The sequence below is a fragment of the Triturus cristatus genome, chromosome 7 (assembly GCF_964204655.1).
Source record: "Triturus cristatus chromosome 7, aTriCri1.1, whole genome shotgun sequence".
Taxonomy (NCBI): Eukaryota; Metazoa; Chordata; class Amphibia; order Caudata; family Salamandridae; genus Triturus; species Triturus cristatus.
This window is the reverse complement of record NC_140590.1, coordinates 1,019,196,312-1,019,218,358: the sequence shown is the minus strand read 5'-3', so window position 1 is coordinate 1,019,218,358 and position 22,047 is coordinate 1,019,196,312. Positions and strand designations below refer to the sequence as shown.

General features: G+C 46.8%; 1 protein-coding gene across 1 annotated transcript in view; it reads right to left on the bottom strand.

The window, feature by feature from the left end:
* The window catches only part of HSPA4 (heat shock protein family A (Hsp70) member 4), a 481,472-nt gene that overhangs the window by 105,675 nt on the left and 353,750 nt on the right, over positions 1 to 22,047 (bottom strand). Inside the window, exons 17-18 of the mRNA XM_085618072.1 lie at positions 17,616 to 17,735; positions 16,753 to 16,914 (exon numbers count right to left, since the gene is read on the bottom strand). Of these exons, the coding sequence (XP_085474198.1) occupies positions 16,753 to 16,914; positions 17,616 to 17,735 (282 nt within the window). The remainder of the gene's footprint in view (positions 1 to 16,752; positions 16,915 to 17,615; positions 17,736 to 22,047) is intronic.

Here is a 22,047-nt window from a genome sequence, read left to right as displayed (position 1 = left end):
CCGAGTGCTTTGATGTGGGAGCAGCGGTTGGCGTGGATGAGGACGCCTTTTTCTTCGGTGCAGGAGTTTGCTTTTCGGTACTGAGGGTAGGCTGACTCGAGCCCGAGTCGCCTAAAGGCTTAGTAGGCTTCTTTACTGGGCCCGAAGGCGGGGCATGGGAAGCAGTGTCTCGGCGTGCAACTGGGCCCGAAGATGGAGGTGGTACCGATGCCTTTTTTGACAGTGTCGGGTTTGGGGGGTGGGTCAGGGTCGACGTCTGTACTCACGGCCCTTTGAGCTGGAGTGATGTCTTCGACGTCTGAATCATCTGCTTCAGAGGCGCGGATGATGGCTTCTTCGACTCGACCCTGCCCTGGAACATCAACGCACTCTTGAAAGAGGTCGTCGGGGATCGAAGATGACTAGCACGCCATTGTTCTTCGAGCTAGTCGGTCCCGGATGGTATTTTTGGAAAGGAAGGAGGCACAAGCTGGACAGTCTCTGGCCTCGTGCTCCGGTGAGAGGCAGAGGTTGCACAACTCATGTAGGTCGGTGTGGGGAAACTTCGACCCACATAGAGGACAAATGGCGTCCTTTCCATGAACCGGAGATGAGGCCCGGGTGTCGACGACCGGAACCGAAGACCTCGAAGTTGAAGGGTCACGTGTGGCTGGAAAACGCAATCGAAACAACACCGTCAAGAAGGGAAGCATTGCACGTCTAAAGAGAAAAACGTTAACGGTTCCGAACTGGAACACGAGAACACATCAGAGCCCGATGGCGGAAAATAACAATCTGAGGATGGAGCCGATGCCCATGCGCACTATGATCCAAAGGAGGAGTCACATACCTCGTGACTTCCAAAGACTTTCCAAGACAAAAACAAGTGGAAACACCCGGGCCGAACACCAGATGGTGATCTATGCACAGTGTGTAATCTGCAGCTCATTAGTACAGCTTGACCCACTCTTGCTTGTTGATTAGTGAGTACATCAACACAATAGTACTTAATGAATGTATGTGGGTTATTCCATTCAGCTGCTTAACATACATCTTCTATCGGAATATTTCCTAAAAAAACAGCCATTAGTGGCTATTTATTTACTTGTGAAATGAGCCTGTGGTGTTACTGTAAGTAATCTTTTTGCTTTTTGATAGCAAGTTTGAATACATGTGACTATCTAGCAATTCCTGCTTTGGATATTTGTGCCCCTTGATGGTGTTTACTGAAAGCAACACACATTTGTTGTGTTTTTCCAAAAAATTGTGATCTATCAATACAGAACATAATAGCCCTTCTCATGTATGAACAGCCCTTTCTGCTACTGTGACTCAGTTTGGAAAAAACACTGGTAACTATAGTTTGGCTTGTATGAAATGCTGAAACCACTTTGGGCAAAAATATAGGGTTGGTTCTTAAAACTACTTTATTTGCATAGACCTTAAAGAATGTATCTTCCAAAGTAAGTGCCTGCGATTCGCTTATTATTCTGAGAGATGTGATTGACACTAGAAAAGCCAACTTCTAAGTTAAAAGCTGTAGTTGACATGAAGTGGTTCAAATGCCGGTCCCATAAGCCTGGTAAGTACAATATTCAGGTTCCAATGTTGGGGCCACTGGAATGGAAGATGGTAAAACTCTTTTTTTCCCCTTCCATGAAAGATTTAATGACTTGTATTTTATATACAGACATATGTTGTCTAGTTTGCATGTAGGCTGCTAGTGCTGCTAAGTGTAATCTATTAGATTTGTAAACAAGCCCTGTTGCTGAAAATGAAAAAGTTAGCTATAAAATCTTGTATAGTAGGTGATGAAGGCTGTATTTATTTTTCAAAACAAATAATCATAAAAAGTGTACTTTTAGCTACATTACACGCTCAAGTTGTTGGTCTACGAGCTTGTTTAAGTATGTCCATAAATTTTTGTAGTAGTTTTAAATATCAGAGGAATGGAATTTTAAGACTTCAGGAGCCAAATCGTTAGATTGAGAGGTTTGGGATTGGGGTGAATGTTTTTACCTTGATCTTGAGTTAACAGGTGTGGCCACAGAGGTAGTTTCTCGTATGGAACTAGAGATCGTTAGAATTAGAGTCAGAGAAGTTTGCATTAACTTCTGAACTACATACGGAATGAGTGGGAGAGGAGGAAAAGCATAAGCAAATACTCCTCTGAGCAATTCAACCATAGGGCATTGCCCTTGGATTGCAGGTGAGGGAACCTGGATGCAAAGTTTTGGCATTGAGTTGAGAAGAAAACATTACTATTTACAGTGTGCCCCACTTTTTGAAGTAAGAGTGAAGTAGCGTCTGATAGATTTCCCACTCTTGCACTTGTTGATGTGTTCTGCTGAGCATATCTGCGAAGTTGTTGTCCACCCACGTTAGGTATTCTGCTAGGAGGTGGATGTTGTGGTAGATTGCACAGTACCAGATTCTCTTATAGGACAGATAGCTGTGAGGAATGTGTGTCCCCCCCCCCCCCCCCTTCCTGTTTTTTAATATAATGCAATGCAGTCATATCTGTTCGTATGAGCACTATTTTGTTGTACAAATGAACTTGAAAAGCGTTGAGGCTAGCTGAATTGCTAGCAACTTCAGATGATTGATATGCAGATGTGTGAGCTACTGTCCATAGACAACGAACTTTGATATGTGAACCATCCTTGAAGGGATGCATCTGTAGTAATGGTGATTTGCGGAATTGGGGCTTTGAAGGGATGAACTTAAAACAAGTTGTTGCGGTTCCACCACTGCAGAGAGCTATGAGTTGCTGGCCAACACCACTAGATCTTGTAGACCCCCATTCGCTTGAGATTGAAGAGTACGTTGAAGGGGATGCATATGTAGACGAGTGTGTGGTACTATGGCTATGCATGAGGCCATCACCCCTAATAGTCCCATCAAATTTTTTACTGTGAAGTAAACTTGTGGCTGAAATTGCAGTAATGTTTGAAAGAACGCTGTTACTCTTTCCGCACTGGGATATGCTTTGGCTGGATTGAGCTGAGTTGCCCCTAGAAAAAGTTAAATTTGTTTTGGTTGCAAATATAACTTTTGTATGTTTAGTGTAAACCCTACTTTATGAAGACGGTTTATTACCTGTTGAGTATGTTGAAGACACAGATAGTATGTTGGACGTTTGATAAGCCAATCAAACAAGTTACTTACCTTCGGTAACGCTTTTTCTGGTGGATACAGTATCTGCCTGTGGATTCCTCACCTTGTGAATATCCCCTGCGCCAGCATTCCACGGAACTTTTCTTCCCCAGCATTCCACGTCGACGTGGGCGACGTCACAATACACCGGCTCCGCACGCGACTCCGATCGACGTCACCGGAGCCATAAGAAGCCCACGTCGGCGTGATGACGTCCGTTCCACCCATTTTTTCCCCGTGCCTTCGAGGCGAACAGGTGGACTAACGACAAACTCAAAGTATACACAGTATACAATACACCAACACATATGCATAGCATACAAAGGAAAAGAATGTTAAATAAACAAGCATTTCCTACAATTGCACAACAAAGCATAAAAACATTACCACAAGACCTATTTCATGGTATACAAAGGTGGACAACGGGGAGGCGGGTGGGTCGGTGAGGAATCCACAGGCAGATACTGTATCCACCAGAAAAAGCGTTACCGAAGGTAAGTAACTTGTTCTTCTGATGGATACATCTGCCAGTGGATTCCTCACCTTGTGAATAGATTCCCACAGCAGTCCCACTCCCGGAGGAGGGTGTCCACCTTCCTATACCAGAAAATCTTGCAAAACAGAGCGCGCGAAATGGCCCTCCCTCCTCATCTCAGAGTCCAAGCAATAATGCTTTGCGAAAGTATGGAGGGAGGCCCAAGTCGCGGCCTTACAAATATCTGCCACAGGAACACCCCGGGCCAGAGCAGATGTCGAAGACTTAGCTCTAGTAGAGTGAGCACGAATACCCTCAGGAGGAGTCTTACCAGCCAGGGCGTAGCAGATCTTGATGGTCAGTATAATCCATCTTGACAGCGTGCGCTTGTGCACCGCTTTACCTTTAGAACGACCAACGTAGCCAATAAAAAGCTGGTCATCAATACGAAAGTCCTTGGTCCTGTCCAGATAAAAACTCATAGCCCTCTTTGGGTCAAGGCGATGGAGTCTTTCCTCTTCTTTGGAAGGATGAGGGGGTGGATAGAAAACAGGGAGGGTAATAGACTGCCCCAAATGGAAAGGAGTAACAACTTTTGGCAGGAAAGCAGCCCTGGTCCTGAGAACCATCCTTTCAGCATGTAAGGTAAGAAAAGGAGGTTTGGAACTAAGAGCTTGAAGATCACTCACCCTCCTTGCCGAGGTTATGGCTACAAGAAAAACCACCTTAAAAGATAACAGCCTCAAAGGACAAGTATGAAGAGGCTCAAAAGGGGACCCCATTAAAAAGGTTAAAACAAGATTAAGGTCCCACTGAGGCATTACAAATGGAGTAGGAGGAAACCTGTTTGTAAGGCCCTTGATGAACCTCAGAACAACCGGAGATTTAAATAGAGAAGGTTGATCTGGAAGGCACAGAAATGCCGATAAGGCCGAAAGGTAGCCCTTGACCGTGGCCACAGCAAAACCCTGCTGAGCCAAGGAAAGAGCAAACTGGAGCACATAAGACAGACGGGCCTTTAAAGGATCAATGGATCTCTCTCCACACCACTTTACAAATTTAGACCACCTGTAGGAGTAAATGGACTTGGTGGAGTGTCGCCTGGCCGATAAAATAACATCCACCACATCAGGCGGGAGAGAGAAAGAACTCAGGTTGCCCCGTTCAATCTCCAGGCATGAAGGTGTAAGCTCTGGAGGTGGGGGTGTAGAACCTGCCCCTCCGACTGCGAGAGGAGGTCTGCCCTCAGAGGGAGACGGAGCGGAGGGCACGAGGAGAGGTGGAGAAGATCTGTGAACCACACCCTTCTTGGCCAATCCGGGGCGATCAATATAACTTGGGCCCGGTCTTGGCGAATCTTCCTCAGAACCCGAGGAATCAAGGGTATGGGAGGAAACGCGTAAAGGAGTCGTGAGCCCCAACTCAACTGAAACGCGTCCCCCAACATCGGATACTGGAGACTGCAGAATGACGGGCAGTGCGCGTTCTCGAAAGTGGCAAACAGATCCACCCGAGGTGTCCCCCACGTCCGAAAGACGTGACGAACCACCTCCGGATGGAGCCTCCACTCGTGGTCGGCGGAGAACTGCCGACTGAGACTGTCCGCACGCACGTTCAGAACCCCGGCCAGATTTGCCATCAGACAAATCTGATGGTCCTGAGCCCAGGACCACAGACGCAGGGCCTCTCTGCAGAGACAAAGAGACCCTACTCCTCCCTGTTTATATACCACATCGCTGTCGTGTTGTCCGTCAGGACTTGAACAGACCGACCGCGAAGGGAAGGGAGGAAGGCCTTGAGTGCCAAACGAATCGCCCGCAATTCCAGAAGGTTGATGTGAAGCAACCTTTCTTCTGGAGACCAAAGACCCTTGATCTCCAGATCCCCCAGATGAGCACCCCACCCTAAAGTGGATGCATCCGTTATCACCGTGGCCACCGATGGAGGTAGATGGAAGGGCTTTCCTTGAGACAGATTGCCCTCCGCGCTCCACCAAGACAGATCCGCCGCAGCTTCTCCGGAGATCTTGATCGACTCCCCGAGATCCCCGTTGTGCTGATACCACTGCCTGCGGAGACACCACTGGAGCGCCCTCATGTGCCAGCGTGCATGGTTGACCAACAGAATGCAGGAAGCGAACAGACCGAGCAGGCGAAGGACCTTCAGAACTGGAACAACCGCTCCATTGTGGAAGAAAGGGACCATCTCCTGAATGTCGAGAATCCTTTGAGGAGGAGGGAATGCCCCTATAGACAGGTTGCGTTGTGAGGGCACCAGGTGAGATTTGGGCACATTGATCGAAAAACCCAAGTCGAACAGCTGAGTTGTCACCTGCAGATGGCGCTGCACCATCTCTGGGGACTCTGCCTTCAGAAGCCAGTCGTCCAGGTAAGGGAAAACCGGGACACCTGGCCTCCTGAGATGAGCAGCCACCACCGCCATCACCTTGGTGAAGACTCGAGGTGCGGTAGTAAGACCAAACGGGAGGACCGCAAATTGGTAGTGCTGCAACCCAACCGTAAACCGGAGATACTTCCTGTGCGACTTCAGGATTGGGACATGGAAGTACGCGTCCTGCAAGTCGAGCGACACCACCCAGTCTCCTTGCTGCAACGCTTGAAGAACCTGCGCAAGGGTCAGCATCTTGAACTTCTCCTGTTTCAGGTAAAAGTTCAAGATCCTGAGGTCCAGAATTGGACGCAATCTGCCGTCCTTTTTGGGAATCAGAAAATACCGGGAGTAGCATCCCTGACCCCTTTCCTGCTCCGGAACCACCTCTATTGCACCCTTCTGAAACAAGGCTAGAACTTCTTTCTGCAGGAGAAGCAGGTGGTCCTCCGAGCAATAACCTTGGCAAGGAGGGTAAGGGGGAGGAAACTCCCGAAAGGGAAGGGCGTACCCAGTCTCTACGAGGTTCAAAACCCAAAGGTCGGTCGTAACAGATTTCCAACCCCGTAGAAAGTAGGACACCCGACCCCCCACATGTCTTACATGATCCGGGATGGGGGATCTAGGGCTGCTTCCCTGAGGCCTCATTGGGAGCAGAGGAGGAGGAGGAAGAAGAGGGGTTGCGTCCAGAACCTCTCCGACCCCTTTGTCTCCCTCTATAGGACTTAGAGGGGATTCTGCTGCTGCTGCTGCTGCGGAGGCTGCCGGTAAGAGCGAAAAGACGATCGCCCAAAGCCCCTAAATTTCCGAAAGGACGAACCCTTTGGTGGCACTTGCAGACCCAAAGATTTTGCAGTCAATCGGCTGTCCTTAAAACGCTGAAGGGCAGAGTCCGCCTTCTCCCCAAACAGCTTCTGACCATCAAATGGAAGATCGACCAGAGTAGCCTGAACATCCGCCGAGAAACCAGAGTTACGGAGCCAAGCCTGCCTACTTACAGCAACAGACGACCCCATGATCCTTGCCACGGAGTCCGCAGTATCCAATCCTGACTGGATAACTTGCCTGGCAGCCGCCTGAGTGTCAGCTACAACCTCCATGAAGGATGACTTATCCCCTTCAGGCAACTTTGGGGCCAAGGACTTAATGGAATCCATAAGAGCATGCACGTAACGCCCCAGCAGACATGTAGCATTAGTGGACTTCAACGCCATGCTTCCTGTTGAAAAGGTCTTTTTGGCCGCCTGATCAGCTTTTTTGGATTCCCTGTCAGCTGGAGACGGAGGAAAGGCACCGGAAGCATGCTTGGAGCAAGAAGCCTGCACAACCAAACTGTCCGGGGACGGATGAGAAGATAAAAAGTCAGGGTCCCCTGGAGCAACCTTGTACCTCCTTGCCACCTGCCTACACACTGCAGGAGAAGAAAGGGGCTTCTTCCATACCTCTAAAACCGGCTCCAATATGGCCTCATTGAAAGGTAGCAACGGCTCCTTTGTCGCAGTTGGAGAATGCAACACCTCTGTGAGTAGGTTGGACTTATACTCCACAGAAGGCAGCTGCAAATCCAGAAGCTCTGCTGCTTTCTTTATCACCACGTGATAGGGAGCCAACTCATGAGGAGGAGAAGACCTGGCAGATGCGTGTTCTCACTCTGGGGTCGTATCCAGCCCACTGGCAACCTCAATGCCCTCGAACTCGTCCGAAGAAGAATCAACCTCGCCTTCTTCCACCTCACGAAATCTTCTTTCCTCCAACACCCTCTGGGCTTCCCTCCTCGACCGGATTCGGGGAACCGACGTCGGCGACGCCGTACGCGGCGTCGGAGGAACCAGAGGAACCGGCGTCGACGGCGCCAGACACGGCGCAGATGGAGTCAGCCTCGACGTCGATGGAGTCTGCTTCGGCGTCGATGGAGTCTGCTTCGGCGTCGATGGAACCAGTCTCGGCGTCGAAGGAGGCCCCGAAGCCTGCCGAACCTTCCGAGGTCGACTCGAATCCACAGGCGGCGCCGGAAACTGCCAAGAAGGCGCCATCGGCATAAAGGGGGCCTGAGCATACTGCTGTGGCACCCCCATCGTAAAGGCCATCGGACCCACGGGACCAGCTGGTGCTCCGGATGGGTAGGCCGCCCTATTAAAAATGCCATACATAGCATTCAAGAAATTAGCCGAATCCGTACCTGGGGCCGGGAACTGAGGCAAAGGAACCTCTTGTGGGGCCTCCGGCACCGGCTCCGCAATATCCTCCACTGGAGCCTCCGAACCTTCAGGTACTGGAACCGATTCTTCCTGCTCCTCATGCATAGAAGCATCCGACTCCACACGAACCGGAGTCGACGTCTTAGACGGAGCCGAAGACCTCGTCGGAGACTGAGTCGGAGTCTGCTTTCCCGAAGGAGAACCTTCCGGCGACTTCGAAGGAGAAGGAGAAGGAGACAAACCTCTGCTCCGACGTCGATGAGACGACGCCGACCTCGACTTCTTGGACTTCGAGGATCGACGTCGAGAGTGTTTACTCTTCTTATGGTGTTTCTTCGACCTCGACGACTTCGAAGTCGATGACTCCCTCTTCGATCTCTCCTTCTTCCTCCCTCTTTTCTCTTCACCAACCTTCTTCATAAAGAGTTTGGTCTTCCTTTCCTTGAGTGCCTTCGGGTTCATGCTCCTACAGCATCCGCACTCTTCCATATCATGCTCCGAGGAAAGGCACCATAAACAATTCTGGTGTGGATCCGTCATCGACATCAGGCCTCCACACTCCCTACAGGGCTTAAAGCCCGACTTCCTAGTCGAAGACATTGTCGAAGAAAAGAGAGATACACGACCAAACTACAAAGTAGCACTGGAGAAAAACCGTTGCGCGTCGAAGGCGCGGAAAAAAGGGAACTGACGTCATCACGCCGACGTGGGCTTCTTATGGCTCCGGTGACGTCGATCGAAGTCGCGTGCGGAGCCGGTGTATTGTGACGTCGCCCACGTCGACGTGGAATGCTGGGGAAGAAACGTTCCGTGGAATGCTGGCGCAGGGGATATTCACAAGGTGAGGAATCCACTGGCAGATGTATCCATCAGAAATCAAGATACGGGAAAACAAGTATTCCTTCTCTTTTGATATGAGCTGCCGCTACTGCAACGTATTTTGTGAAAACTCTTGGAGCGGTTGTGATCCCCAAATGGTAGCAGTCGGAATTGAGAATGTCCATTTAGCTGAAAGCGTAGGTAACATCTGCGTGCTAGCTGAAAGGGGATATGAAAATATGCATCTTTGAGGTCTAGAGTTGTTGTGAAATCTCCTTGCTGTAACAATGGTATTACTTCTTGTAGTGTAACCATGAGGAAGTGTTCTGAGGAAATGGACCGGTTTAGCGTCCATAGGTCTAAAATTAAAATAGCTCTTCATGATTCGTCCTTTTTGGGAATGAGAAAATAAAGGGATGTGATGATATAACGGTACTATTTCTATTGCTCCTTTTTTAAAAGGAGAGAAAGAACCTCTTCCTTGAACAGTGTAACATGTTTTTTTGCCATTTTTTGTTCTCTGGGTGGAATTGGGGGTGGGGGGGGGGGGGGCTGGGGGGGGGGGGGTGTCGGGTGGAAATGTTTGAGTTCCAAACAATACCTGGGTTCTATTATGGATAACACCCATTGATCTGCGGGGATTTCCTGCCAATGTTGATTAAAACAAATTGTAACCTTCTCCCTACAGGTGCTGGGGGAGGTGTAGGTTGTCACGGTTTTGGAGGGATAGGAGTTCTGGCAGTGTTTGCACAGCCTTAACCTTGGTTTCTGAAATTTGTTTTGTAGAAAGTTCCCCTATTGAAATGGTTTTGATAGGAACCCTGTTATTTGTTGATTATTTGAGTTCGAGGAGAAATTTCCTCGGTTTGTACCTCTGTATTGAACCCTAGAAAGGAACCCCAGTACTGATGTGTCTGTAGGGCCCCCATTGCTTTAGCTGTTTGTGGGTTTTTTTTTAAGCTTTTTTAGCATTTTATCTACTTGTGGCCCAAATAGGGCGCTCAATGTATTTCAATGGAGTAGCTGCAAGACGAACAGAGGCTGTAAGCTCGAGGACTAACATTCTTCAGGTGCGACCACTACGTTGGGAAGCTGTAGGTTAGGTAGGCACCCAGGAGTTGGGCACAGGGGGCCGCAGGGCACCGGGGTGTCTTTTGGCCTCGGGAAATCTTACTCTCAGCTGGTCGCGGTTGGGGGGGGGGGGGGAGGGGTACCTGGTTGCGAGGCTGCAGGCGTCGTCAGGAGCGTCAAGGTGGGTGCTTTTTTGCTGGATTCTTGGTCACAGTCGCCGTGGGGACATCCTCGTGGTCTTTGTTCACTCAGGCACAGGCCGGGCTCGGCGGGTGCAGAGTGTGCTGGATTCGCGGTTCCTGGCTTGGCACCAGGGGTTGTTGCTTGTTTGAGCAGAACCACTGCTTGTGGGAGTCCCAGTCTTTGAGGAGCAAGGCAGTCAGGTCCTCCAGGGTTTTCGAGGTTGCTGACCACTGGAGACGCCGGGGTTTAGCAGGAGCAGGTTTGAGGGTCGACAGGCCTGTAGGGCTGGGGCCAAGTCAGTTGGGGTCGTCCTCTTGTTAGCAGCTGCACGGCAGGTCTTCTTTCTGCTTGTTCTTCTTGGTAGTTTCGGGATCTGAGAAAGGAAGGTTCTGGGTGCCCCTAAATACTAAATGTAGGGGCGTTACAGGTTGGTAAAGGTCAGGGACCAATGGGTCCCTTTCGTGGGGTGGGTACACCCCCTATCCTGCCACTCTCCAGTGGGAGGGGGGCAGGAGCCTAGTCCTGATTGGGTAGGGCTCACCATCCTCAAGATGGCGAGAGTCCGGAGTTGAGCTTCACCTCGTCTCCCCCACCTTAGTGGTGGGGTTGGCAGAGGCTGGCACTCCCCCTTTCCTCACTTAGGTTTTCCCGCCGATCTTCCCGCCAGAGTGGGGGCCAGAACCGGTAGGGGCCAGTCGCTGAGTAAAGCAAGTGGCCTGGAGAAGCTCACAAAGGCGGCATGCCTTTAACTCCCCCTGGGGGAGCAGACCTAGCACCTCGCCCAGGACGTGCATTGTTGCAGACCCACGAGAGCAGATGACTCTCTACCCAGGGGTCCAACAACATGTCTGCTGGGTGGCTGCCTAGGCAGCCTCTGTCAGGACGCTGGTTAGGTTCAGGGGGCATCTCTAAGATGCCCTGTCGTGCATTTTACATAAAATCCCACACTGGCATCAGTGTGGGTTTAATGTGCTGAGAAGTTTGATATCAAACTTCTCAGTCTACAGTGCAGCCATCATGGTGCTGTGGAGTTCGTGATGACGATCTCCCAGCACCATATACTCTTAATGGCAGCACTGCACTTACAGTGCCCAGGAATGGAGCCGAGTACTTTAGGAGTACAGGGCTCATGCACCTGTACCCACACCACTGGCATCGGGCACCCAGCTAGAGGGGTGACTGTGGTATGCTAGGGCAGTGTGTTTTGTGGGCATGGCACACAGGGATGTGTGCCATGTTAACTGCTTTGTTCTGCACCAAGACACTCAGCCTGCAAAGGCAGTGTGTGTGTGTGTCAGAGTACAGGGTCTCTAAGGGTGGCCCAATAAGTGCTGCAGCCCTCAGGGGCCTTCTCTGATCACAGTCCCTGGGTACCTAGGGTACCGTTTACCAGAGGCTGACATGTGGCCAGAGATACCAATTGGGTTTAGGCTTCAATGCAGTTTTAGGGAAAGAACACAGGCCCTGGATACCTAATTGGCAGGAGCCCAGGGCACACTCAGTCAAAGTACATCAGCAATTCATCAAAAAGTGGGGGCATACCATGCAAGAAATATGGCACTTTCTCACAGGTCTGCAACAAACATGACGCGGTGACAGGCGCCACACGGTTTGAACCCCGCAGTCTTCCTACTGGACATCCTAACACACCAAAAGGAGTCGACAAAAGGTTGAAAAAACTATCAAAAAGTGATGGGGATAGCTCTCTTCAAAGGATCGGTGCTGGATGGTGCGGAAAGAAAAGAACGGACGCCAGCGGGCCAAAGTGGCAATTATATTGACGATGTGGATGTCACGACGACGACGAACACGACACCTACTACGTCATGCGGAGTCGACCGAAGCCACCTACCGGCGTGCAGGGGTACTGCTTTAAAAAATCTTCCAGATCCAGCCTGATGCCTGGAAGTTCAAAGGTAAGGAATCTGCGGCTAGATGTCTATCAGATTACCCTAGATGTAACAGGCTGTTTAAATAGCTCCTGGGTAGATAATATACCTTTTAGCATAGGTAGTGTTTGCGTTACTGGGTGTGATCTATTAAACGTTTCCACCAGAAAATCTTCCTGTGTAAATGTGTGTAAACTGACTTTGTGATATGTAGAAGCACTAGTAATGCTATCATGATAAGTTGATGTATCATCTGGTATGGAGGGCTTGGGTAGATAAATGCTTGGATCCGTATCTTTCAATGGATCAGCATCATAATTATCTCATGGACCAGGGGATGCATTAGGATCACCCTGTAGATCCATATAGTAAGTGATCTTATCCTCTTGATTTTTATGTTCACTATATGGTGACTGATTTGGCGAGTGATATGGTGAAGGCATTATCTGTTCCAAAGTAAAGAGTTCTGCAGAGTGCACTTGTTCTGTTGTTGGAGGTATGAGAGGTGAAGTTGGGACAGGAGTTGACGGTATAGGAAGAGAGGGAGGTGCAAGGAAAGGAGGAGAAGGAGGAAAAGAAATAGGGCTTGTGCCTTTGACCGGTTTATTTTTCCTGCTTTTGTTTATGGACTTCTTCAGGTCCAGCAATGTCCTTCTCAAAAGAATTTTTCCCCTTCTCTAGTGTTAAAGAAGCAGGTGATAATGATTTGGTGCCCACCTTCCCAGTATGAGGGTTTATAAATAGTTTTTTGTCCTTTATCTCGAGGAAGATTCCTTAAATGAGCTGCCACGCACTTTGAAAAGGTCCGTACAGAAATTAAAAGTCATTGCCCACCAAAAACCACAGGAACTTTTAAGGTTTCTTGTCAAGTGGAATGTGAAAATGTATGTCTAAAGGTCGAGTTTGAGGACAGTTCTGTAGTAGGGGTATCTCCGTGATAGTCATAATCATGTGAATAGTCCCCACCAATGTGCGTGGACCCCGGAGCACTTCATTAGATATATTCTCTTAAGTTGTCCTCTTCTGAAGTCCTGCATAGACACCTAAGAGATAAAGAGAGACAATAATGCAGCCTAAAAACAATTACGCTACGCTGGCCATTACTTCATCCTTAAGTGAAAAAGATAGCCAGGTAACAATTAAATTTAACTATTTTACTGAGTTTCACACAGAGAAACTCCCCTTCACAATGATCCTTTTTTCATGATAGAGATGAAGGGTTGGACAGACAAGCCCCATAGGCTGCCATCATGTGTCTGTAAATGGATACCGTGCCCTTAAGAATCCTTCCAGAGACCCTCGGTATCCCATGATGCACAGCCAAAGGCTAGTTACTTTCAGTTCTTTTTTCCGGCTCCTGCTAGCAAGACCCTGGAGCATTGAGCTCTACCTTGAGTGGTATATTTTTCAATAATTAAGCTTTCTAAAGTTTGAGTGTTTTACTCAACATCTTTGGCCTTTTCCTTCCTTTTGCTGTCTTTTTTGGGCAGTTAGCCCACATTTTTCTTGTCAAAATGCTATCTTTATTCGACAAGTGCCCTGAATGTGGCAGGAAGAAGGCCAAGTCGGACGATCACAGTGTTTGTATTCTCTGTCTACCTACTTCACATGTTCCTAAATCCTGCGCCATCTGTAAATCCTTCTCCACGAGGACCCTGCGTGACAGGGATAAGATTAGTCTTCAAGGCCTGGAGCAGAGAAAACAACAGGCTGCAGGTGGGATATCTGGGCAAGGAGAGAGCCAGTCCTCCTCCAAGACACATGCATCGGTCTCTGGGGGGCTACCCAGTCGAAAGAAGGCTCAAAAACGACGCCGGTCCCGGTCGACTTCGAAGACAACTTCGACATCAAGACCAGGTATGACGAGGAATATGCTCCCCGTCGACTCAGGGCTCTGGGTCGAAGCGACGTCTAAGATCAACGTCAAGGGGTCAGACGTCGAGGCCTCGGGTGAGGTCGACGTCGGACATCCCGGTCAACGTCAACACACCGTCGCCATCGATCTGGGTCAGAAGATATCGGCGCTCGCCGTCGAGGCGACACCGCCGCTCACCGTCGACTAGACGAAGAAGGTCGACGTCGAGGAGGTATCATCGTAGTTAGACGTCAAGAAACCAGTCTCCCTCTGTGGTCAGCCTCTCAACGTCTACAGCAAGTTCTAGATCACAATGATGTCAAAAACCCTGATCCAGAATATGAATAGTTGCTTAGAAATCCAGCTGAGAATTTTTTTATAAAGGGGACATTGAGCCTATCATCCAGATAAAGATTCAACATTTCTTCAGAGTGCCAGAGATAATCTTGCATTTGAAAATCATGTGGGGGCACTAATTTCAATTTGAATGGTAGATTTTGTACTGCTAGTGCTTTGCCCACAACAAAGCACAAAAAAGGTTTCTAAACATATGGACTGAAAATATGTATCCCAGAAGAGATTGCACATATCCAGTCCTGCTGAAAGAAGGATGAATAAGTTGGGTCTAGCATCATAATTATTTCTCTATCCTTTTTTTGTAGACCAAGTCCAAAATGGGTCCATACCAAAGGTCTTCGAATGTCTGCAACCCTCAGTTTGGGACAGGATGAGGGGAGGGCTAAATTGATCCCAGGAATGGCTCCAGACAGAACAGCGTTTTGTTATTAGTAAAATAAAAGAGGCACTGAGCCACTCTAATGGGCCATCAGTAACGTCTTCCGTCACTCATACCTTTGGCTGGGAGTAAGTGTCAACGGTGTAATGCTCCAAATGACCCTTAAAGTCAAACCAAACACGCTTTATTCGGTTACTTGCAGAATAACCATAAAAGCACAATACAATTCATGCATAAATAAAATATTTCCTAAAAGATTATTAAAATACAATCATCACATGATTACAAAAAAGAAAAGAAGGGACCGGGCACGTAAACAAAACACTAGTCATAAAATCACATCATAATCGTTTTTCTACATTAACTTTTTTTTTTTTAAGAAAACTGTCAAGGAGGCTATGACAAATTCTGATTCTAGGGATTGTAGGACCACAAATGCTGGACGACATTGTCTCAGACCAAAAAGTCTCAATACAGGAACAATCCACCTTCTTCTCGGGGCAGAATAAAATTGACATAAGAATAATACGTCAAGGGTCGACTGTACAGATACATCTTCACACAGACATTTGATTAGCACTCTCGACCAGTCGTTTAATTCTGGGAAGCCTAACTATCTGTGTATAATACCCAGCCGAAAACGCATTAAAAATAATCTATCATAATCGCCTGTAGTCAAACTAATATATGGCTGAATTGTTAAAGTTGTCAGGGTGAAATGGTGAGCTAGAACCGTTACTTTTTTCACTTCAGTGGTCGTTCTAATTTCCCCCAATAAATGCATACAGCAATTTTAAAGATATTTCCTGGATATCTTACCCATGGTAGTGGGATCATGATAATATTCCGGATGGCCTAGCTTCAATAACATTTTAACATAATCCAGCCATCTAATATGCTTCACCCCATCCAATCCCAGGCTGTCAGCGAAGATCTGGCGATTGAACACCGTTTGGTTAGAGATCCAGATCCTGTGTCACAGGAGGACTGGCTGTATTTTTTATAGTGTCCTCTATGTACGGCATGCCTAATTCCGTATGGCATATGTAAGTGGAGGTGCTGTTTGGAACCACCAACAGTCAACTTCATGTCCATTTCTGACCGAGGGCCACACAGTGGAATCTTTTACACTTTGATAAGACCAAATTGCCGAGCATAACTGCAACATTCATATGGTTAAATATGTTCAGAACTCCTAATTGTAAAGAAAAATGGTGAAAAATATTTTCACTATTGAGGAGGTGGAGTTTCCCCGGATATATTTTATTTATTTACTGGGGAAAGGGAGGATTAAAAGTTTGAAGACTGATTTCAACACCTCTCAGTATATGGAAGTAGCCGGAAGAAATCCCACTGCCAGAATGGGAAAAAGGAATAAGCTTGCACAATACGAGGTGGTCAATTTCTTGCATGGGTAATGGCAATATTTATTTTAGTGGAAAGAACTGTAGAGGAGCCGAAAACCTGAGTACAGACATTCTACAAACTCTTTAAATATTGATACATTTCATCTTGAGCCCTATGCAAGGTAACGTAATTTACTCCCGCCCCCAACTCACATCACCCCCAACCATGAGTAGATTATGTATAAGAGGCTCTGCTATTAGAAAGACTAGAAGCTATACTTACACAGCACTAGGTTAGTGATTTGATTTTGCCTACAACTGCCAATTTGGTTAAAACAGGCAATTTTGGTTTTGTGGTAGTTCAGAAAAGAAGGTTCAAACCCCTTATGTTTAATCTCCTATTCACAGATTTCTACAGACTGCTGGTTCTCATGATTAACTAATTAGGACTGGTTAAGTTACAAAGGTAAAAACAAAACAATTTCACTACAGTAAATATTACATGTAGAGGAAGAATAGCCATAAATTATGTAGATTTGCACAGGAGTGCTACGTGGCAAAGTCTTTTATAACAGTTATCCACCAGTCACAATCGGTATTCAAAAATCAAAGTATTTTTATAAAGAGTGCACAATAAATATACTTAAGTGCTCTTACTTGAGTTTTTGCCCGAATTTCCTTAGTTTTTACTACAGGGTCCACAGTAAGACTCTGCTTACTCTGCAAGTTCATTTTATTGTTCATCCATTCCATGGCCTCGCTTGCACACTTTTCTACCTTGGCTAGATCAGTTGCGTCCAAATGGTTGTATTGTTCCTCCTAAGAAAAACAATTGTTGATTAGAATTATGCCATCTGAACAGCCGCTGCTTCAGAATTAAGATGTGGAAAACCATATTGTTTTAAGTATTTCTACAGCAAAGAACTAGACATACTAAAAATAGGCCTGAGAAAAACTGGGTTACAACAGAATGGTCAGTGCATATAGCCCATAGCCTAACACACAAATAAAAACACCTTGGGCACATTTCTGTAGTGTATGCTGTAAACTGGGAAACATGCCATAAATCTATCACTTGACATTTTAAGATGGGAAAATTAAGGGTGCCTTCAAAACGAATTCTTCCCCTCACAAACTCAAATGTTCCAAAGCCATATCAATCATCAACTACAAGTAGAACATAAGACACATAATGGCCACAAACAAGGTTTACTTCATGTGTTTAGAAGTTTTAGCAGTCCCTATGATTAAGCATGTTTTCTATCATAGAAAACCAGCTAATTGACAATCATGGTTTCCCAAAGGCAAAGTGGTGGATGTACTGGGCATGGGTGTAATTACCAAAAATACTGAAGCGCATTCTACACACTAAGGCATATTAAAAATATGACGGTACATCTTACCAACTCTAACCATTCTGACTTTTTGGCTGTTTCAATACCAACTTTTTACATTTTTGAAATTAAAATATAAATGCAAGTTGCAACATACAGCAATCGGAAAATGTTTTACAAGTATACCTCGTTCCTGAAAGACAGGACCACCTTCATGTATTGCTGGATGTGCTTCCCCAATTCTTCAAATGCTTTTGGCCTTTCTTCAAATTCCTGGAACCGAGTCTTAATTGGCTGGCCCATATTCTGAAAGGATAACAGTCGGATAATTAAGATATTTAACACACCGGGTAGAATTGCTATTCCAAATTGTACGAATACCACATAAATGCAAGCTTAGTGTTGGCCTTCAATGATTTTACAACTTAAGGTCTTGTCTTACAATGTGAAACTTCAGGAGGCAACCGGAGCAAAGCAGAGAATAGGATTCAAAATAATATTCTTAGCCGGGTCCGGATTACATGGCATATGGATTTGTTTCCCACAAAGTGTTTCCCTCACCCATGTCCTGAGAAGGCCAAGATGTGTATGAAGGCCGAAACGCGTCCGCGTCGACAGGTTTTGATAAGGAGTCTGACGATGTCTGGATTAATCCTTTAAAGATTTAATGCATAGCTTTTGAATTAAGGTTCTGGAGGAATTAGAACATGGTGTGCAGGTAAGACGAGCTCTGAGTGTATTCCTTTTTTGTAATAGGTGAACACTATTTTCGACCAAGCGGGTAGAAGGAACCTATGAATTGTGAATTCTTTGAGATTTGTGTAGAACTGTTGTGTGTATATATATATATATATATATATATATATATATATATATATATATATATATATATATATATATATATATATATATATATATATATATATATATATATATATGTAGTTTGATGAAAGAATTAAAAAAATTATGATGCATTGAATCAAGATTACGATAATTAAATTATGTAATCGTGTGTCCTTGGGTATGCGATTGTTTTGTTGTAAAGAAGGAACATGAACCAATGACAGGACTATGTACTGTTAATAGGGGAATATACAGTTCCCTATGTAAATAGAGAGACCTATATATAACTTTTCCTCTTTGCCACTTTTTCTGCTTTATCGTTGCACAGTACCTACATAGGCATCACCCTGGCATGCTGAAATCAGTTTCTTCTGTTACTGTTTCCACATCAAAAACGCAGAGCCACGAATAAATGATGTATGACCAGTGTGCAGAATCTAACAGGAGCTTTCGGGTGAAGAGCCATTTTGGAAATCGGGGAGGATCTGTCAGGAATTTGCGATTAGATAGAGCCTCTACCATAAAAGGTAAGTAACTTGTTCTTTTGATAGAGACTTCTAACCGCAAATTCCTCACTTTAAAATAGATACCTGAACACAGCCCCCTTTAGATGGGTCCGCAAACTGGCTCGAATGAAGAAATAAAACAAGTTACTTACCTGTATAATGTAGCTTAACGGTACTGATATTTATGCTTGTATATTCCCCTTTCGTTGAGGTGGGAGTCCCTAGGTAATTGTAACTAGTAGTATAAATTCTTTCAATTATGTCTATCATTATTGCATTTCCTCATATTATAGAGTAGCATGGCATGGAGACTGATGGCATATGATTTACGTACGTAGGCTTGCTATTGAACTACTTGAATATAAATAAACTAGCCTTATATACCAAATGATCTCTTCTTAAAAATCTATTTGGATTGTTCTAGAACCAGAGCTGAATAGTCCCGGGAGTGATCTTCACATGTATGAATAAAGTCTGCCGCTTGATTCCATAAGTCAACTCCAGATAGGACGTCAGTGGAATCATAAGTTTCCTACAGTGCGCTGACATCAGTTTCTTCTTTTTTTTTGCACTGTACGTGGATCCGAAGTAGCGTATCTGTAGTCGTTTTTGGCCTGCTGTGATGAGCTTTTCTCGTCTGAAACAGTGTGCTAAATTCATATGCCATCCTGGTTTAAGTCCTGTGCTTGTCAAATGTCGGGTATGGACACACATCGTATCTGTATATGGTGCTTGGGCGAGCACCACGACGCCACAGAGTGCGACGTCTGCCAGTGGCTGAAGCAGATCCAGCGCTGCGTTCTTCTCCCCGTGGTCAATGGCAGCAGTGCCAGTCTCCAGCTACCTCTCATGGTAAGCGGCGTCGTAAGACATCGAAGTTCCAGGCCTCTGTAACTCCGACTGGCGCGGTGGATCGACTCTTCTACTTCCGCTCCAGCGTCACTCTCGCACCTCCAACCTTTTCATGAAGCCGGGGAGACCTCGACCCAAATGCAGGAGTACTACAAGGCTCTCCATCTAGTCTTTGTACCCTTGTCTCCCTCTCGAGTGCCTGTGGGCCCCAAGGAGGTTATAAGTAAAGTAACCGTAATCGCCAACGGATTAGCCCTCTGTGGCAGTTCCAGTTTCGGACACAGAGGCGCCAGTGTACGATCCTTTGGGACCTCCACTATTGACGTCAGTTGCCCAGTCGGGGTCGCTTTCCACGGCGACTGAAGACTTCATTGGGTCAACTTCGCCTCAGCACATTGCATCTACCGCGACCGACATTTCCTGCCCCCCTTACCAAACAGACGTCAGTGCGGACTCAGCGCCATTCGACTCCGGTTATAGAGCAGTTTTCTGCACCAATGGGTTTCTGTGGAGGTTTCCCAAGACCAGTTCGGGGAAGGATGTGAGGGGATAGCTCCCTTTGGAGCAGCCAATGCTTGCGGCTCCTACTATGTTGGAAAAATGGATTACATAGCTGGGTGAAGCCAGCGGGATAGATTTATACCCCGCTTCCTCTTTGTTATTGCCGCCTGGCCTTGCCTCGGAAGCTAGCTCTTCTTTGGCAGAAGTTTTTAAAAGAGTGGCTGAAATCTTAAATCTCACTCTACCTACCTACACTCTACCTACAGTGGAGAAGGCTATGGACCCTCTTACTGAGGTTCTTTATCCTGGCCAGTCAGGGGCTGAACCAGTACTCCCCTTTTATGAGACACTGTCTGATATTTTATTGGGGGCATGGGCAAAACCTGAGTCAGGTGTACCAGTTGACTGGGCTATTGCTCACAAATACCCCGGGGGACCCCACTTGTGTTATTTGAAAGCCGACCCACCACAGCTTCGTGGTCCAGGCCATTATGGGGTCCCCTGAAATGGAGAACCTTCCTCATTTCCCCCTTTACAAAGAGTCCAGGATGCAGGATTCTAGCGGCAAGCACATTTTTTCCTTCTCTAGTGCAGCATTACGCACAACCAACACAATTTGCGTCCTAGGTCGCTTTCTCCATGCCTTGTGGAACTCCTTGGCACAGCTTTTACCTTTGTTCCCAGAAACCAACCAGGACGAGTTGACCCAGTTGATTTTCAATGGTCGCCAGGCAGTTAAGCTGCTCATCAGGTGTGGAATGGACTCAGATTCCAGCGGTCGAGCCATGGCGTCTGCTGTGGCATTGCACCGGCATTCCTGGCTTTGGGTGTCTGGAGCTCGTTTCATAAAGATTGGTTTTCTCTAAGCTTGAGATTAGTGAGTGCCGCCTTGTGCCTCTGTTGGTACAGGCCTCCCCAAGCCAGGGGCTCGAATTCCTCTAATGTTGGGGAATACATGGCATACCCCAGGTATTGACCGTCCTCACCGCTGCGGACACTCAGCAGGGTCGGTCTGGTTGGCATTTCATTGTAGAAAAACTGCTTTCCTGCTTTCTTTCTGCCCCACGGCCATTGCGTAACCTGCTATCCTTCCCTCATGGTCGTTGTGTGACCTGTTGTCATTGCCTTCGGCTGTTGTATGATGTGGTCTCCTTGCCTCAGGGCTGTTGGTCCTTGTATGAACCTCTGTTCTATACAGATATATTAAATGGTTGCCCGCCCGATGGGGATCGCTCCCTCATTTGTCTTGTGGGAGTTCTTCTGGAAATTCCGTTGGGTGATTCTGGTATACTCATTCATAACTTCTTGTCTGGGTCTAATTATTGGTGCACGCTTTTGGACAAGCACCCTCTTTCATGTTTTCCCCTTGGGAAACACGTATCTGTTAAGATTCTTCTAGCAGGCAAACTTGTCTTTTGTTCTGGCACCACTCTGTTCTTGAAGGGGTTTTGCCCTCCCCTAACCCTTTTTTCCCTCTTCTATGGTTGGTACTCTGGGCATTGTCGGTGTGCCTTGAGCGTTGCCGTATATTTTCGGACTGCAGCATTCATTACCTATATAGGTGAATTGCTACAACAGTGTCCAGTCTTTTCAGATGTCCATTCATGCCTTTGGCTATGGTTTGTTACGTGGGTCTTTCGACCGTGCGGTGTCCACCGTTTCGGCCACGCCAAAAAAAAACAACAATATAAACAGTGAGGGGAAAGGGGGAGAAAGGCACAAAAGGAAGCATTCTCCATGTTAGAACTCCTCCATTTAAAGTCTGCCTCGTTTTTCCAGGGCTTTACCCTGCTTGGGTTAAGGGGGTTTGGGTCTAGTGGCCCTTCTTTTATTGGTCTTATTAAAGAAGGAGCCTCATGTTTTATCATATCCATTGTTAGTGTACTTGGGGTTCACATACGCCATCCTGACCATGT